We start from the raw sequence: 18,386 nt of genomic DNA on the forward strand, positions 1-18,386 counted from the left end.
TAAAACGCCAGATGAAACAATTTCCCGCTGTGGACTTCATCCCGATGGAAGCGAGACATACACAACACAGAGAGCACCCGCGTTATGTCAGCGCTTGTCCTGAAATCGCTCAACCCGCGAGATGGCTATATAATCCCCAATAACAAACAAGGTTATTGCCATTTACAACGACTTTCAGTCCATCCTGATTCTGTGTCATACAGTCGAATAAAGTCGTTATATATAGCCCAGTGTAACTGGACAATCTGATGGTTTTTACCGTTTTCGAAGTGAAATTACAGTGTGCCCAGTTATAGTCTGGTAGAATTGCAACCCGGTGGCCGGTGATTGTTGTGTTACATACGGGATTATACGGTCGTGTGTCCGTGTGTGGATTGGTTTGCCGCGCTCCGCTAGCATGGCGCGCTTAGCGCTCTTATGCATAGCGTCCCTTCTGGCAGGGATACAAGCAGGTATGGCGGAATCGCATAAAGATATATAATTTTGTTTTGTTTAAAGTGTACTGTTAATGTGATTCCTGTTATATATGAATTATATCAGTTTTATACGAAAGGTTCTTTATACGTTTTCGCGTTCTTTACTGCGTATAAGTTTCTACAATGCGTCTATAATATTATGCGTTCTGTAATATAAGTAGATAAGTATTTGATTGTAATCATTTAAAATCACGTGTGGTTTATTGCATATTTATTAACGCACATTTCACGTTCTCTTATGTTAAATTTCGTTCTTATTTGCGTTTAGTACCGTACAAATCGCGCCAGCCTTCCGAATTTTCTTCCCGTTCTACTGGACAATGTGGTGCTAAAGGTAAGTTAGCCCTTTCATTTCCGCCAACATAATTTACCCATGTACTTATGCTTTTTAATTCTCTCGCATGATTTAAATTATAATCGTTTACTTGATTAGTTTTTCGATTGCATATTAACTGATATACATATACGAAAAGTTTGTCAAGAATGCAGATGACCTTTCGATTCGGTTACCACTGTCGGTTCTCTTGTGCGTTTCGAAGTATAGAATGCGTAACTAGGATGTCGTTGTATCGGCAGATAATGTCTTTCAACCTGGACAAACCTACGAATACAAGTATTTCGGCAAAGCGGAAACCGGACTTGGCGTGGCTGATTCCAAAACCGTTGGATTGGCTGTGGACTGTCATATCAAGTTGTCCGTTCCGGAGCCTTGCCACTTCCGCATGAAGGTACTGTTCATTTTTGGCAAACAGACTGTGATATTTAAATACATATTTGCCTAATGCAGTATTTTTGGCGGATTGTTACGTGTTTGTAAATGTTTATTCGCATACTTCTATGTTTAATGCATAATTTATAAACATCGATATATAATAACTTACCATCATCGACAGCCGAAATTGATTGATTAAAATGTACACACTTATACGGTATTTACAGTGTATTAACTACAGTAATATAGTTTAATCATATTTATGAACTGAAACAGTTCTTTGAAGTTTAGTTTTCATGTTTTTAAAGAAGTTTTTTGCGCTTTAAATCACCAGTAGGCTGCGGTGTATTAATCCTTTTATTTAACAATAGATTTCCAAATGCGAAGTCTTGGAGCGCGATGGCAGTCCGGCCGATATGGAGTTCTCTCACCACTCGTCCTTGGAGGAGGAGGTGAAGAACATGGAGAGCCGACAGGAAGTCAGCCGACGCGGTTTCCGTCCATCGGAGAAATCCCAGGACTTCAACCAGGAGGTCACCAAGTTCGACATCCAGGCTGTTATCAGCGACGGTGAAGTGTCCAAGGTCATCTACGAAGAGTCCGACGATACCTGGGTGGTCAACTTCAAGAAGGGCATCCTCGACGCTCTGCAGATCCGCACTGATGCTGACTCACCACGCAATACCATCCTGGTGGTATGTATCGCACACTGTCTGTAGATTGTTTTCAATCAACTTACCATTATTCTTATTATCACTTTATACATTTAATGAAACGTTTGCTACAAATTACATGAATCAAATCGGTAATATGTGTTTTCATATTTGTTTCAGGCATATATAATTAAATAAAATATACAAAGTTGATTTTTTATTTGGGAATGATTGCTTTTTTCGGTTCATGGAAATGATTACAGTTTATCGGAGTTAATGGCTGATAAGTGATCAGCGGTTGTTGACCTTTACGCTGATAGCTGACCTTTCTACAGAATGGTGTGCAAGGTCTGTGCCCCACCAAGTACACTTCCCACGGCACATCCGAGTCCATTGTGGAGGAGAAAGATCTCGATTCCTGCATACAGCGCTCCAAGAAGAGCTGGGAACTCAGCCCATTGACCCCCATCTGGAACATGGTCAGTTGAGGAAATAGTTACTTGATAGCGTCGTAATGGTAACATCAATATAAATTAATACATATAATAATCATAAAATCTATATAATTAATATGGTATCGCTAACATTATAAGTGACTATAGGTATTGGTTAAATTAATATTAATGGCAATTTTCATAACATTTGTGATTTTAACAGTTACACAGCTTTTCTGTTATACAGAGCTTTGTGTCCACTGTCGTGTCCTCCCGAAGCATCTGCGCCTACAAACTGCGCCGCTCTTCCCATGTCGAGACCATGGCCTGCAAGGAAACCCACCGCCTGCTGCCTCTGCCATGGAACACTCATGTTTCGGCCATGTCCGCCAACATTACGTAAGATATCGCTCACTATATGAAAGTATATGTAATAAATAGTCAATTTCCAATTTTTACCATTACTTTTATTGCAAAAATAAAATGATAATATGCAGAAATCACATATGTGTCAAGAATGATATTCCAATCATTATACGAGTATGTGTGAACTTGAACACATTTATGTAGAATTCCGACCTGAGTTATCATTACACTACGGTGGCTCATATATTTTCGAAAGCGACCGTTCCAAGATGTTGCTAAATGTTCTGGTTTTTGCTGCAGTTCCACTCTTGCGCTTCGTTAGTCAATCTGGATCCGCTCACCCCATGGATCGCAACATGAACAACAAGCAGATTACCTCCATTCTCTACGAACACGAGAACACCACCGATATTGACCGCGAAAGCTCTTCCGACACCGAAGCCATTGAAATCTTGCAGGTACAGAATTCCACTTTTTCAATTTTGTTTTGTCTTCAATTTTCCATAATTTATTCTCTGTGTGGAAATATATGGCAAAAGGTTTTATTTGTTACTGCTATGCAATCCCAATAAATTTAAAATCCATTAATAGTAAAAGTTTTGTGGGGTTGTTTGTAAATGCATTGCTAAGTTCAGCCTGTGACCTTTTCCTGTATTTCTCTTAGGACTTGGTCAAGCAAGCCATCGAAGGTTTCGACATTGGCTCACCGGCTGTATTCGACGATTTCGTTACGGAACTGCGCGATTCCTCTGATCTCACCTCGCTTGTGCAACAAGTCCGAGGATTCAATAAAGAGGAAAAGGTCAGTGCTTCACGGTGACATTTTCCAATAAAGCGCGCTAATCCAGGTCATCCGGTATATCGTAGGAAGTTGCCAAGTACCTCCTTGTGCAAGGATTGACCCAGTGCAATGCTCCCGCCTGCCTGCGCGCTCTGACCACCCTCATCAACACCAAGGAGATTCCCGCTGAAGTCTTTGAGCCCGTTGTGATGGCCCTGGCCCTGACCAAGCAGCAGGATCCACTCTTCCTCGCCGAAATCACTGTAAGCATTAATTTCGATTAAATTATTTTCAGGTTTCAAGTTTTTGTTAATTAACGAGTTTTTATCGCAATTAAACCTTTTGCAAGATTAATTTTGTTCATCCGTATTTTGCATTCAAGAAATTTGAACGACAATTATTAAAGTGTCCGGTTTTCGATAAAGTCCGTTTCGTGTTAATTTTTCTGAAGTTTCGTAAAAATTTTTGCCATTATATGCAAGCAGTTGTGCATTTAAAAGTTATTATATCTTTAAAAATATGAAGTATGTATTTGTATATTTAAATATTTATATTTAATATATATACTTTTTATTTGAAAATTTCTAATTTTTTATATATAAACCGGTTTTACCGGTCATATTTCCGATGGAGTTTACTTTAATGCACGTGGTTTCGTTTTCTGCAGCGCATGTGCGAAACCCGCCCATCCCGCACCTGCACCCTGATGGTGGCCGCCATGGTCAACAAGCTGGTCACCGACTCCGACGATGACGACGAAGACATCTTCGACGAGCAGGAGACCAAGGAAGCCATTGAACAAGCCGTCAAATTCATCACCGAGCTCGATCGAGGACGGCAAATGCGAACCGACCAACAAACTGGACAAAGCCGACGAAGAGGACGACGCCACCAAACTGATCATCGCCCTGAAGGCCATCGGCAACCTCGGCTCCGTCGCTCAGCAGATGCAGGGCAAGAGCGGCATGCGCGGTGGACGGATCGAGGAGAAGATCGCCAAGTGCCTGACGGATAAGACTGTCCCGGCCAATGTGACCATTGCCGCCATTCACGCCGTCCGCAAGTTCGTTCCCAACCAGTTCATCTCCGACCGCCTGCTGGCGGTGTTGGCCGATGAGGAGAAGTCGCATGCCGTGCGCGCTCACGCCTGCATGGCCAGCATGCGAATGGCCGTCGATCGCGCCTCCGTCAAGAATGTCCTAAAGGTCATGGATAACGAGAAGAGCGAGCAGATCAAGGCGTTCATGGTGTCGCATATCCGCAGCGTTCTCAAATCGGATGACCCCCATTATAACCAGTGAGTTATTGATAATTTCATAATGTCGTTTTAATTTTTATTATGAATTATCGAATTTTTTATTTAATGACTGTAATACTCTGAACACAAGAATTTATTTCAATGGATATTCATATTGGTATACAAAAACTTTATTTTCGGGTGATGCTGCACTGCGGGGAAATAGTAGCTGAATGATGACCTTTGCATTGCAGTACCGCTAAGCTGATCAAGCAAGTTCTGGAAGAATCCGGCAAGACCCTGCCCAAGACCCGCGCCCGTCTCCCGCATTCCGTCCATCTGGAACTGTCCAAATTCTTCGAAGTGCCTTTCTTGGAAGACGAAGAGAACGAATTCGGAGCCCAAGTGGAAGGCAGTGTTGTCTTCAGCTCCAAGTCATACATTCCTAAGGCTCTGCACTTCAACGTCAGCGGTGAAGCCTGGAGCGAATATGTCAATGTCCTGGAAACCGGTGTTGATCTCCAAGGTACTGCAAGCTGACCTTTATGCCAGTCACTGTTAACTATCTGATTTTCAACAATTTATATTTACTGGAAATGATAAATAGACGATAAAATAACCAGAAACACAGACTGTATGAACGATCCACAAGCCCATCTATATCTTACATGACCTAAATTTATGTAAAACTCGTAAAAGCATGCAAGTACAAATATATGTTTATTCAACAGGTGTGGAAGATTTGGTGGAGAAGGTCTGGGTCCCAACGGACTCCTGGCTAAGAGCCATCTGCTGCGACAGGCCCGTGAAGGCTTGATCAAAGTCGTGAAGGTGGTGGAAGACATGATCTACAAGTTCGTCCCCATGGACAGCATGGGCAAGTACGGCAAGAAGGCCTACAGCATGATCCAGACGCAGACCTTCGAACAGATCGTCGACCGTCTGCTCAGCGCTCTGGAAGGCGTCGGACACCACCGAACTGCAGAAGATCATCTCCCATGCCCGCAACTTCGACACTGACCAGCTGATGGAGACCATTAAACGCAACATTCCCCAGTCGCCGCAACTGACCAAGGTCATTGAGAAGCTCAAGCGCATCAACTTCCGTGACGCATCCGAGGAGACACTCATTCAAGTGCTGGAGGCGTTCGGTGTGCCGGAACGCAAATCACGCGAAATCCTGGCCCAGGTAATTATTCTGCGTTAACATCTTAAATCTGATATCTTATTCTGGGTCATGCGGACATGTGCGATGCTTTTCCTTAACATTTTAATTTGATCTGAAAAACTATTTATTGATGGTTATGTTGAATTTTCTGAAACACCGCTTTATATTTTCTGTAATAAATTTTAAATGAATTTTTTATATCGTTTGTGCTGTGAAACACTATTTATTAAATCTATGCAACAGTTAATGACTATAATAGCCACCACGCTACGTATTTCCTGTGCACTGAGGATTCTTGAGTTTTAACAATCTGTCTGTTTGTAATTAATTTCACCACTGGTGTTGTGCAGGTATCGGAATACGGCGTCAACATTAACGAAATCATCCGCTGGATGAAACGCACCGATCTATCCTACATCCAGAACAGCCTGCGCAGCATCCGTGCGGGTGATGTGGAGGACCGTGCCACCGACGTTCTTGCCAAGGTCAAGCAGTTTTTGGCGTGGTTCTGTGAGAAGTACAACCTGCCCACTCTGACCACCATCATGGACACCATTCAGCGCACCCTGAAAGATCCGTCGGAGCTGCGCCGCATGAAGGACACCTACTTCTCCCAACAGTCCAAGAACAAGAACAGCAATAAACGCGGCAAATCCTTGTTCAGTCTGGGCGAGGAGGATGACGATGAGGAGAAGACCGGGTATGATGAGGAGGAGAACGATGAGGCCAGCTTGGGACAGATGCCCTGGGGTAAATCTGTCAAGGACATCTCCCGCCGTGAAACCCAGGAGGACGACGATGAGGACGATCTGGATGTGACCGCCTTTGTTCGCATTTTCGGTAAGCTGATGGTGTTTCGAAAGCTAACTAGCTCCAGATTTGTTTTGATAAAGGTACGGAAGTTGCATAACTTCTTTGAAATAATTTTGATTTCCGAAATAAATTTTTAAGTTTTTGTAAAATCCAGAAAATCCGTGCTTTGATAATCACTCGACATTATTTCCTTAATGTATTTTAATAACATGCTGGTAAATTGGTAATAATTGCGATTCAAAAAAAATATTTTGCGTAGTATCTCGTGCATGTTATTATTATAAAAACAAAAACTTTAAAATAGTAACGGCTCGTCTAAAGCACTTTTTTTTGCGTTTTCGGCATAATCGTGGCTGAATAACATGAACCTCACCGCAGGGGCATAAGCCAATGCACTACAATGTATACAATTATTATGAAAATTGTTCATTGTTAGCACTGTCTTCTCCGTAGGCAACGAAATCGGATTCATCTCGCTAAGCGACATCATGCGCTTCCTGGACACCCAGAAGCTGATGAAGAAGTTCAACGTGGACCGCAACTGGCGTGACATAATGGATGGTTTCGACATCCGCCCGACGATTGCCGCCAAGATGGAAGGCCTGCATCATATTTCCACCGGACTGGGACTGCCGCTGCAAATCACCCTCAATTTAACCGGCTTGGCTACTCTGCACGTGAAATTGCAACCACAAGGCGGAAGCTCTTTCCGCAAATCGGCAATGGAATTTGAACCAAGGTAAACACCGGTGATTTAAATAACAAGTGTTCATCAAGGTGTTCAAAGACAGTATATAAATATATATAAATTAACACAAATATACACATACAAATATGCAATTTTAAATATTGATAAATATACAAAATATATTTGTAAAAATATATATTATGTAAATAATATTATTTTATTGATTACGTACCATTCCTGAATATTGTTGTTGTAACGCTTAGGTACACCACGCTTCGTGTTATTTGCCTTTGCACTACGACTAAAGCAGTAACATTGTAACCGTTACAGTGGCGCTTTGCAATTGGTTGGTGGTATGGCCATTGATCTCCCATCCATCACCAAGATTGAAACGCTCGTCAACACCACCGTCAAATCCGAAGTCGAATTGAAGGTCAAGGTTGATATCCGTGAGAACAACTTCGAAGTGCACATTGAGAAGCCCGATGAAGAGCTGGACATTCTCCATGTTCGGTAATACCGGCATATTGTGCATTCTTATGCGTACTGGCGTTAATGGTAAGTGTTCATTATAGTCACGAAATCAAGTTGAAGAAAGACGATGAAGACTTTGAGCCGTTCGATGATTCCAAGACCAACGTGGTCGACAAGCAGAAATGCCTGCCGGAAATGGTGGAACGCTTCACCGGTCTGAAAGTCTGCGCTGAACTGGAAACCTCCACTTTCCGCGGATCGAAACTGCTGTCCCATGGCCCACATGAACTGCGCGTCTCCATCCAGGAAAGCCGATCAAGGTACGGTTAGTCATTTCGAGAGCAACGCTGAGTCGGTGACAAAAAAAAAGATTTACACAAAATTCAGATAAACTTGTTTTAACGTTCTGGCTCACTCTTCGTCGAAAAGTCGGAAGTAAGCCACCCGTAATGTGTCACTTGACTACAATTGACGTCAAATGGGCGAATCTATCAATGATAGCTATTTTGACAAAATCTTGCAATAAAATAATCAACAGTAAATTATAAATTATAATAAACAGTAATTAAATAATAAATAAATAGCAGTAATTGTTAATAATAAAGTATTCTAACATTAACCGTAAAACTGCACCATGCGCTTGCTTAAGCCATTTATCGAGACTTTGCTTTAACAGTGGTGCGGAACACTACAAATTCTCCGGCAAGCAGGACAAACAATCCCGCAGCAACCGCTACGAACTGAACTTCCGCGCCCCGGGCGCTCAGCACCGCCGCGAAGTGCGCGCTCTCCTGACGCACGACCGCCAGCGCAACGACATGGACCTGGAATTCGACGTCCCCGAGCAGTCCACGCCCAGGATGAAGCTCTTCGTCAAGAATCTCAACGACCACTCCCGTGAGAAATACGGTGTGGAATGCGGCATCGACATCGAGACCACGCCCCGCCAGCACTACAACACCTCCGTCACCATCATCGGCAAGGCGTCCGGCTACGGTGGCAACCGCTATCGTGACGAACGCATCATGGACACCCTGTCCAGCGGCTACCTGAACTACACCGTCAAGGGATCGCTGATGACCCCCTTCGCCTGGGTCAATGTGTCCACCACCACGGCGAAGATCGGGCATACCTTGATGATGGAGCACAACCTGACCTACTTCATGTAAGCATCCGGTGATTATATTTTAAATTTGTTTTAGTTAATACATTTTAATTATATTTAGTTCGGATAACATTCGTGTGCCGATTCTGAAGAAGCTCTGCTTCCCCAATGTCCATGAACGACGTGGAGTGAGCAAGTTTGTTCTGCGCCACGGCATCCGTGCCAAGACTGACCAGATGGCTGTTGATATGCAAGCCTTTGTTAAATTCATGACCTTCCCCTTGCTGAGCGTGGCCGAACCGACGTTCGAGCATGTCACCCAAGTGAAGGTGCACCGTGACTACCGCCATGTGGGATTGCATGCCAATACCACCTGGTTGAACTCTCACCATGAACTGGTACATATGCCAATTTAAAATAAATCAAATTAAACAAAATTTGCCAAATATTATTTTAAATATTCGAGCATGGTAAATAAATACAAATACAGTAAACTAAATTGGCGAAGATAAAGATAAAATAAATTAATATTATAATATTAAATAAAATGTTAAGTAAAACTGAAAACATTTGCCAAAAATTAGTAATACAAAAAATTATATATATGTACACATATTACTATAATTAAGCGCGTTCATAAACTGTGAGGGACTATTTACCGTTTTTTTAGGAATTCTTCAACTGCTCACTGACCGGTAACAATCTCAACTCCGTGATCCGTCTGTCGGAACCCGCCAGCATCAAGATGAACATCAGCCGCAACGACTGGTACATCGACGCTAAAGCCCAACTACGCAAGGACGGCGGCAATGAGTTGACCCTCAAGGGCGAAGCCACCGCTTCCGGCATCGTCCCCGAGTGCAACGGCATGATGGAGTGCGCTAAGAAGAAGCTGATCAGCGAGGCCAAATGCCTGCTAGACATGATCAAGTTCAAGAGTCAAAGTATGGAAATGCGCCCGCACACCCACCACCGCTTCCGCGAGAGCCGCTCCCAGTTCGAAGAAGGACACGGCCGACCCATGCGCGTCAAGGCCACCATTGAGAGCAAGCTGCGCCAGAAATCCGGCAGCCCGCTGGAGTTCAGTTATTCCCGCCAGAATCTCGGTAGTGGACGCGTCTGGGAGTTGAAGAACACCTTGGATATCCAGTCCACCCATTCGGCACCCAAACAGGCGCAGGTGGTGGTCACTTTCGGCAATGACGTCGAACACCGCGATGCGTTTATCAAGTACGTCAGCTAATGAAAAAAAATAATTATATGATTAATAACAATTAATCAATAATTTACGCGAATTATAAGTAATCACAACAATTTAAACCTAAATAATTAATACACAAAAAACATAATATATATAAACTAAATAATTAACAAGTAATTAACAATTAATTTAATATCATCTCGTTGTTGCTTTTGCAGTCTGTTCATGATGTCCAATGTCACCATGACCAACATCCCGTACAGTCTGGACCACTTTGCCCAGCTACTGGTCTCCCGTGAGGAAGGCCTCCTGATCTCCGTCAACACCTCCATCGACAAGTCGGACGAGACTCTGATTGGTGGTGGCATCCTGTTCCAGGTGGATGTCGATGATAAGAAGATCCACATTGGATGCAATATTGACACGCCGGTCTTGGAAGCCTCAGGATTGGTCAGCATGGCCAAGCCCGACCGACGCCCCCTGGAAGCCAAGATCTGCACCAAGACGGATTCCGACAAGTCGGAGATGTTGAAGCATGAACTGCAGGTATAAGCTTAAGATAATTACATTTGCATTACAGCAAAAAATTACATTCATTATTTTACAATCCTTCAATAAGTGTCGTGGTATTTAATTTGTTTATTTAATTTTTAAAGCATTGGCTGAATATTTTCAGGCTGTTATCAAAATCGGCTCTGGCAAGATCATCAAGTCGCTGAAGTTCCGTCATCCTAAACTGGAGACCGAGTTCAAGACCGAATTGGACCTGTACTCTGACGGTACCGAAACCGACTTCGATGCCGGTATGGAATTCGACAATGATGCTGACAACACCGAGGAAGATACCACCGAAGCCACGGACCGATTTGGATCTCGCAACAACGAACGCCGCACTAGTGGACATCGCAGTACGTTATTTTGTGACCTTTGTTTTTTATTAATTTGTGGGCATCCAATTAAGATCCAGTTTAACATGTAATGTTAATCATGCTTATTACTATAGGCTCGGAGCGATCGCAGAAGAACACCAACCGCAACTCCAACCGCATTAAACGCTCTCACCGCACCCGCGGCGACGAGGAGACCGTGAGCGAATGGGACACCACCGAATCATCAGCATCCCGTCACGGTAAATCCAAATCCCGCTCGGGCAGCTCCAGCAGCGAAACCACCGGTGACTACTCCATGGACGACACCACCTCCCGCTACGGCAAATCCAAGTCCAAATCCCGTTTCGGTGGCTCCAGCGCGGAAACCACCGATTTCGACCAGGACACGTCCTCCCGTCACGGCAAGTCCAAATCCAAATCCCGTTTCGGAGAGTCTAGCAGCGAGACTACCACCGACTCCTGGAGCGATACCAACTCCTTCGGCGGACACCGCGGTCGCAAATCCAAATCGCAGTACGGCATGTACGACACCGAGACCACCACCGAGTCGTATGACGATGACACCACCACCCGCGGATACGGTGAGGAGAACAACGATGACGACGAGACCACGACTCGCCGCCGCCACGGATCTCGCAACCAGTACAACTCACAGGAAGAGACCTCGACGACCTCGTACGACAACGACGACGATGAGACCACGACTCGTCGCAGCCGCTACGGAAACTACGAGGACAACGAGGAGCAGACCAACTACAACCGTCAAAGCGGATTCTTCAGCAACCGCAAGAACAAGGACAAAGAATACAAGTCGTGTGAGTTGTTAGTGTCAAAAGGTCATCAGCTGTGAATTTGTCGAGGCAGTGTTTTATTTTTGACTTTTTCTGCACTACTTTATTTGATTTTTCATGTACAGTACATATAAGCGTTTATATGATATATCTATGTATATATCCCCTTTTTTTCGTATTTTTAGTTATATAATTTTTAATAAATTGTACAACCGTGTTTTTTTATTGTAGCCCGCGTTGCCCGATCAGCTGACCGCGACTACGAGGACGACAGCCAGAACGAGGAGACCACCTACGGCCGCAAGGCGACCAAATCGTATTCACGTCATAAGGCCACCACCCAGTCACCTTATGATGAAAATGAGGAATCCACTTTTAACCGACGTAAATCCAAGAAGCACTCTTCCTCGCGCACCACCAGTGCTGAAGAGGACAACACCAACAACACCGATCCGCCCCCATACCGTGCTTATGGTAAGCGTTATTTCATTTCTTCTCCACCAGTTTTTAGCAAAACATTTTCAGATTTCTATCAAAAAAATGTTGAGTGCTAATATTGTAATAATTTTGTTTTAATTTTCACGTTGAAATCTCTTCTACTGCAGCTGTAAGTAACAAAGTTTTTGCATTGCATTTTCAGGTAAGCAGCGCACATTCTCTAGCCGCAACTCGGCAGAGGAGACCGACACCACTTATGACCGCAACACCCGCCGCAAGGGAGACCGTCGCGAGAGCAAGGGATTCCTGAACACTTTCTTCGGCGCCGACGACGAGGAGAACACCTTCGACTCGCAGAACACCGGCCGTCGCTCGCAGAAGATGACCGCGCGTGGTGGCATGTCCAGCGAAGAGGACACCACCTTCGGCCAGTCCTCCCGCTCTGTCTCTAAATGGAGCACCAAGAAGTTCCGCGACAGCGTCAGTGGAATCAGCCCGAGAATCTCCTCCGTCCTCCGCATCAAATCTAACGTAATATTTTCATCATATGTTAAGAATTGTTTTGTATAATGAACGCGATTTTTTTACAGGACCGTGAACTCTTCCCCAGTTTGAACGTGGAAGCCAAGGCCACCATCCGGCAAATGTCCCTGGATGTCGACATCCGCGAAGTGCCCCGTCGCTTGGCCGACATTATCACCATCCGCAAGGTGTCCCTCAAAGGTCAGCTCCAGGATCAGAAGGCGGTGATCAAGTGCATCATCGATAATCGCAACGAAATCGGCATTGAACTCCATGTCCGCAGTGAGCGCGAAGCTACCGGCAAGATTTATGACCGCGGCTTGGTAAGTTTGGTGCATCTTGCGATGGCAAGAGCGTTATTCATTTTTAGAATTACAAAGATGGCATTTTTCACGCTTTCGTTTGTTTTATAATACAAATCGTACTTTTGCTTTCACACTGCTTGGTAAACATTTTAATTTAGTATCGCAGTGCAGCGGCCACATAACTCCGATTAGCCTTGGTGTGCGCGCAAACAGTATTTCGTAGACGACCTTCAGATCTTCTTAAAAGTTTTTCCACCAAGAGGTTTTCGTTTCATAGTAATTAATATTAAATCAATGTGAGTCGAAGTTAGTTATTGTTTTATCGCTCTAATTTTTGCCTTTGTGCGCGATGCAAGACCGATGACGAAAAAGTACTGAGTGTCAGTTTAATTAACAAAGCGATTTTACTTGTACAGACAACGAACGGTGAAACCGTCCACGCCCAGGTGACCGTGACCCTCCCATCGGACGGTCTCGTGGCCATCAAGTTCAAGGTCGACCCCGACTCCACCTCCAAGATGGCCCGCAACCTGAAATCCGCCGGCCGCAGTGCCTACGACAGCTCCCTGCGCTACGCCAAGGACTACTCACAGAAAGGCTACAATGAAGCCCGCCGCCTGTGGTCCGATGAGAACCATCCGGCCTACAAGTACACCAAGTCGTACATGCACGGCAGCCTGGAAGACTGGAAGGATGAGGCCGTGAAGCATGGGAAAAGCTACTATGAAAGTACGAAAGATTACGCCAGTTCTATCTACTCGGACGATTCTGCTCTGGGAACCTCTCTGGAAGAGATTGTCCGAGAAATCAACCGACAGCGAAAGATCTGGATGGAATATGTCATGGAACTCATCCGTGATACTCCTGCCGGTAATTAAGACTAAGCACAGTAATAACTGAAAAAATAACATATATTGAAATAACTGAAATAACATAATACTAAAACATAAATATTATTAAATAAATATGTATAAATAAAATTAATAAAAAAAATATCTCTACATATAAAAATGTTTGATGTACCATAAATTCAAATGGTTGATATCAATATATATAAAAATCAGAATAAAAGTAATTAATAGTTAATAAACATAACCAAACAAAAATAACATTTTAAAAGGGCTTCAGACGGTTGATAAATGATTTGTGTGTGTGCAGGTGAATGGGTCGACGCCATCCCCAGTCTTGAGGAAGTGACCTATAAGATTAAGCAAGTGGCCGAACGACACCTGTCTCCTCAGCTGCGCATCATCAAAGCCCGTCAGAGCTGCATTCTGATGCAGTCCTGCGACGCCATGGGTGCCCTTCGCTCCATCCAGGAGGTAGCCATCGAAATCACCCAGACCATCGATCCCAGCCGGGCCCGCGATCTCGCCCAGTCGGCCTTTAAGATTGTCCAGGAACTGCTGGTGGACTTTATCCGCGCCGTGAAGGAGAAGGCCCGCAGCAATGACGACATCCGCCAACTGATCGGTACGATCAACCTCGATGAACTGGAAAGCCGCATCCGCACCGCCCAGGCGCCCAGCATTGACACCATTGTGGATGCCGCCAAGGCGGTGTTGCTGGTGATCAAGGATGTCGCCGTGGAACGTTTCGATGCTGTGGAACAGGAAGGTGATGGCTCGATCGTGGTGAAGATTCCGCATCCTTTTAAATGGAGTAGTTTCAAGGTAATCAATTCATTAGATAACTGACTGATTAATTAAGTAATTAATTTTTGTCTTCTGAACATGTAATGTGTGTCGTTGTCGTGTAGTCGATGCCACGTTGGACTGATGAGCAGCGCCAGAAGGCTTACGACTACTTCGACCGGACCCGACGCGCTTTCGATGACTACAAGAAAACCGCGTTCAAGGATGTAGCCCGCATCAAAATCCCTGGCCGTGACCAGCCCATGCATTTCCGCTGGTCCGATATCAAACAGTTCCCCAAGAAGAACATGCCCTCGCAAGTGGCCATGATCTTCGGTGACCGCCACATCATGACCTTTGACGGCAAAGTCTATGCCATCCCCGAAGCTGCCGATCAACAGTGCACATACCTTCTCAGCCGAGGTGAGGTTCTATTTCTAATGCGTATTATTAGGCTGTTTCTGGCTAATTCACTAGATTTTATAATTACGTATCTTGATTATTCTGCAGTTTTCTAACGATGTGAACAGTTAATTTAATTAATGATTTGTTACTTGTTAGTTAGCGGAGCACCCGATATTCTGTTATATTTCCATACAAAAAGAAAGAAAAGTTTGTTAAGTCATTATTATTCAGCCGAACTCAATATCAGTTGTAGAAATGGCTCAAATGGGTTTTAGAAAATTTTCCCATTTGCTTCTCATAGGATCCCGTACACTACGATAACTTGCATTAAACTTGAGTTGAACAGATAGGACATTAATTAAATATAAGTAAATAATACTTTGAAGAGCCTGATAAAACGGAAGAAATTACGATTATGAAAACGATTGATTACAGGCATGAAGGACAAGAAGTTCTCCCTGGTTAAGGACCGCAACGCCGTCACCCTGACCGTACCCGAGATGGTCATCAGCATCACCGAGAAGAACGAAGTGCGCATCAACAACAGCATGGTACAACTGCCGGTGGAGAGCCATTCCAAGCGCACCAAGGTCACGCTGGTGGGCGACACCGTCGAGGTGGAATCCGATGTGGGACTGACGCTGAAGGTCACCGGTGAGAAGAAGTTGGTAGTGGTGGAACTGTCCAGCGCCCTGTGGGACGAGACCGTCGGTCTGCTGGGTAGCAACGACAACGAGGCCGCCAACGACTGGGAGATGCCAACCGGCAAACGCGCCAGCCATGTCGAAGAATTCTTGAACTCCTACGAAGTCGGTAAATCGTCGCAGTGCCGCTTGGTCAAGGGACGTGAGGATATGTCACGTGGTGGTCAGCGCTGCCCTAAGTCGTCTAAGTGTGCACAGTTGTTCGGATCAGGATCACCTTTGAGCAAGTGCTTCCAGGTAAATGCATTTCGTCACGTGGTTTCACGAAATTAACTTTTATATCTGTGACTTCAACGTGTATTTCAATGTATAAATAATGTACAGTATAACCACTTAAACTGTGTGTATAATTTTTTATAATGTATAAATCAAGTATTTGGTATATTTTAACGCTTATATAAGCTGTATTACACGGGTTGCCGTTTGTACAGTTTGTATAAATGTTTTCTCCGTAGAACATCGACCCTGAGGAATTCAAACAGGCCTGCGAGACCGAGAGCAACAAGTGTGGTCGCAGCGAAGCCGATGAGACCGTGTGCAACGTCGTGGCGGCCTACCGTAAAGCCTGTGCCGCACAGAACATCGAGACCGAATCACCGGAAGACTGCGAAGCCTGCGAGGGTGGACGCCGTGAGAACAGCGAATGGACCGTCCGCGGTAACCAGCGCAAAGTGGACAGCGTCATCCTGGTGTCCGAGCACCGTGACTTTGCCTCCAATGCCGCCCCCGAAAAGATCCGCTCCCTGGTGGACACTATCACCCGCAAACTCCGCCAGACCAGCGCACAGGATGTCCGTGTTGCGTTAGTTGGATTCAGCGGAGCCGGTGTACACAAGAAGGCACACACTCACACCATTGACCAGTACGTTGAAAACAATTTGAATTATGCTACTGAATCTCGACCAGCAATAATTAAAAAATTTTTTCGTATTAGAAATAAGTTTTTAAATTGTTGGTTGACCTTTTAGTGAACAATTCGGAACTCCCGACAAACTGGCGCAAGCTCTGCGCACTCTGCAGTTCAAGGGAACCGAAAAGACTGACGCTTTGGAAGCCATTGAATACGTTTTGGACAGCCATGATTTCCGTCCGGAAGCCACTAAGATCATGCTGGTTTTCGGTGCTGAGGAATCCGAGGTGAGAAACAGTTTTCTGTTTAAAAGTGTGATGTTAATATATTTACATTATTGATTTACTTTTTTTATTGATTTTTCCATTAAACTTCTTATGATGTAATTAATGAAGTACATGTATTTTATTGTATTTTTTACAATCATAAATAAATTAGATGTAAGTACTTAAACTGAAACCATATGTAACTGAAACCATACCTTTACCGGCAGTTTTCTAATGCGTGGTTTAATTGCATTGCAGTTGATTTCTTCGCACTCCCGCCTGCAATCCGTCAAGGAGAAACTGGAACAGCAGGGCGTCACCCTGACCGTGTTCAGCAAGTACGGCAACGAGGACATGAAGGACCGTGACCACGGTATCAACTACGACGGCTCCATCTTCAGCTCCAAATCCATGAACACCCAGCCGCAGTCATCGCGCCGCGTCCCCGAGGAGTTCGCCTCCTACGGCCAGATGCCCAGCCGTAAGCTCAGCTTCCTGGCTAAGTCGTCGCGCGGTGCCGTCTTCCAGCTGGACACCCTGACCAGCAACGACCGCTCCCGTCAGCAGCAGCTGGAGGAGCGTGCCGCCAGCACCATTGCGGAACAGGTCAAGCGCGAGGAGAGCATGTGCAAGCGCTGCGTGTGTAAAGAAACCGAGCTGGATCAGCTGATTTCCGCCTGCCGACCCACGGCTTGTGCTTAAGTGGTGTGCGCAGTGTTTTTCCGGCGTAATTTATTCTTAAAATATTCACAAAAAATAGTGTTTCTACATAGTCGATGGGATGCTGGTTTCATCTGTAAAATTTTGTGATTTTTTCGCATTAGTTATTGTGCCGTTTTTTTCTATTTGAATCGACTCATTGATGTGAAATTGATTTTGATTTACGATTAGCAGCGTCCTACGACGTAATAAAAATCATCCTTTGATTCCGGACGTGCTGTGTTATCATAAGTAACAGTAACACATACATATATATTAAAAATTACTGAAAAGAGAAACGCAACAAATCGAAATTCTAACTTTTGAATGTACTGCTTGCAATTTTAAGTACTGCACAGTCTGTACACCATAATATAGCGTCAGAGTTAACTTCTCAGTTTATATGAAAAATAAATCAAATGTTAAACATTTACAAGAAAATATTAAAAGAATACACAGTATGTTGTAAGTTTGTAATGTAAATCCGAAATGCAGATTTATTTTGTATGATTTTAAATAGGTCCTTAAATACTCAACAATTACATACACATGACAAAGTACATACAAAATATTTATTGGCATTTAAATATTTAAAATCTACGTACTGTAAGTGTACTTATGATTCTATGAATATGTAAGTATTTGGCGGGATTTCTGAAGGTTTACAGTAATTTTCGTTTTTTAAGCGCAGACAAAACATCAATATCGCTTTTACTGTGCGTCTATGGCAACCTCCTCAGTCCGGCACACACATTACCAAGGCAGTAATGTACT

General features: G+C 44.2%; 1 protein-coding gene across 1 annotated transcript; it reads left to right on the forward strand.

Annotated features, from left to right (window-relative positions):
- Window positions 1-149: 149 nt before the first annotated feature.
- Window positions 150-17,833, forward strand: LOC129599897 (uncharacterized). The gene is given in 35 exon segments (XM_055498249.1): window positions 150-452; window positions 745-810; window positions 1,053-1,204; window positions 1,560-1,883; window positions 2,177-2,320; window positions 2,523-2,679; window positions 2,948-3,099; window positions 3,306-3,443; window positions 3,509-3,685; window positions 4,090-4,248; window positions 4,250-4,719; window positions 4,914-5,185; window positions 5,391-5,411; window positions 5,414-5,625; window positions 5,627-5,848; window positions 6,178-6,667; window positions 7,094-7,379; window positions 7,659-7,841; window positions 7,904-8,122; window positions 8,479-8,967; window positions 9,029-9,305; window positions 9,578-10,137; window positions 10,327-10,654; window positions 10,785-11,016; window positions 11,112-11,813; window positions 12,021-12,263; window positions 12,430-12,758; window positions 12,818-13,072; window positions 13,471-13,924; window positions 14,213-14,727; window positions 14,814-15,111; window positions 15,529-16,034; window positions 16,253-16,659; window positions 16,766-16,934; window positions 17,172-17,833. Coding segments are annotated over 35 exon segments (10,107 nt in total). The 5' UTR covers window positions 150-397; the 3' UTR covers window positions 17,616-17,833.
- The last annotated feature ends 553 nt before the right edge of the window (window positions 17,834-18,386 follow it).

This window comes from Paramacrobiotus metropolitanus, unplaced genomic scaffold, assembly GCF_019649055.1.
Source record: "Paramacrobiotus metropolitanus isolate TYO unplaced genomic scaffold, Prichtersi_v1.0 Parri_scaffold0000157, whole genome shotgun sequence".
Lineage (NCBI taxonomy): Eukaryota > Metazoa > Tardigrada > Eutardigrada > Parachela > Macrobiotidae > Paramacrobiotus > Paramacrobiotus metropolitanus.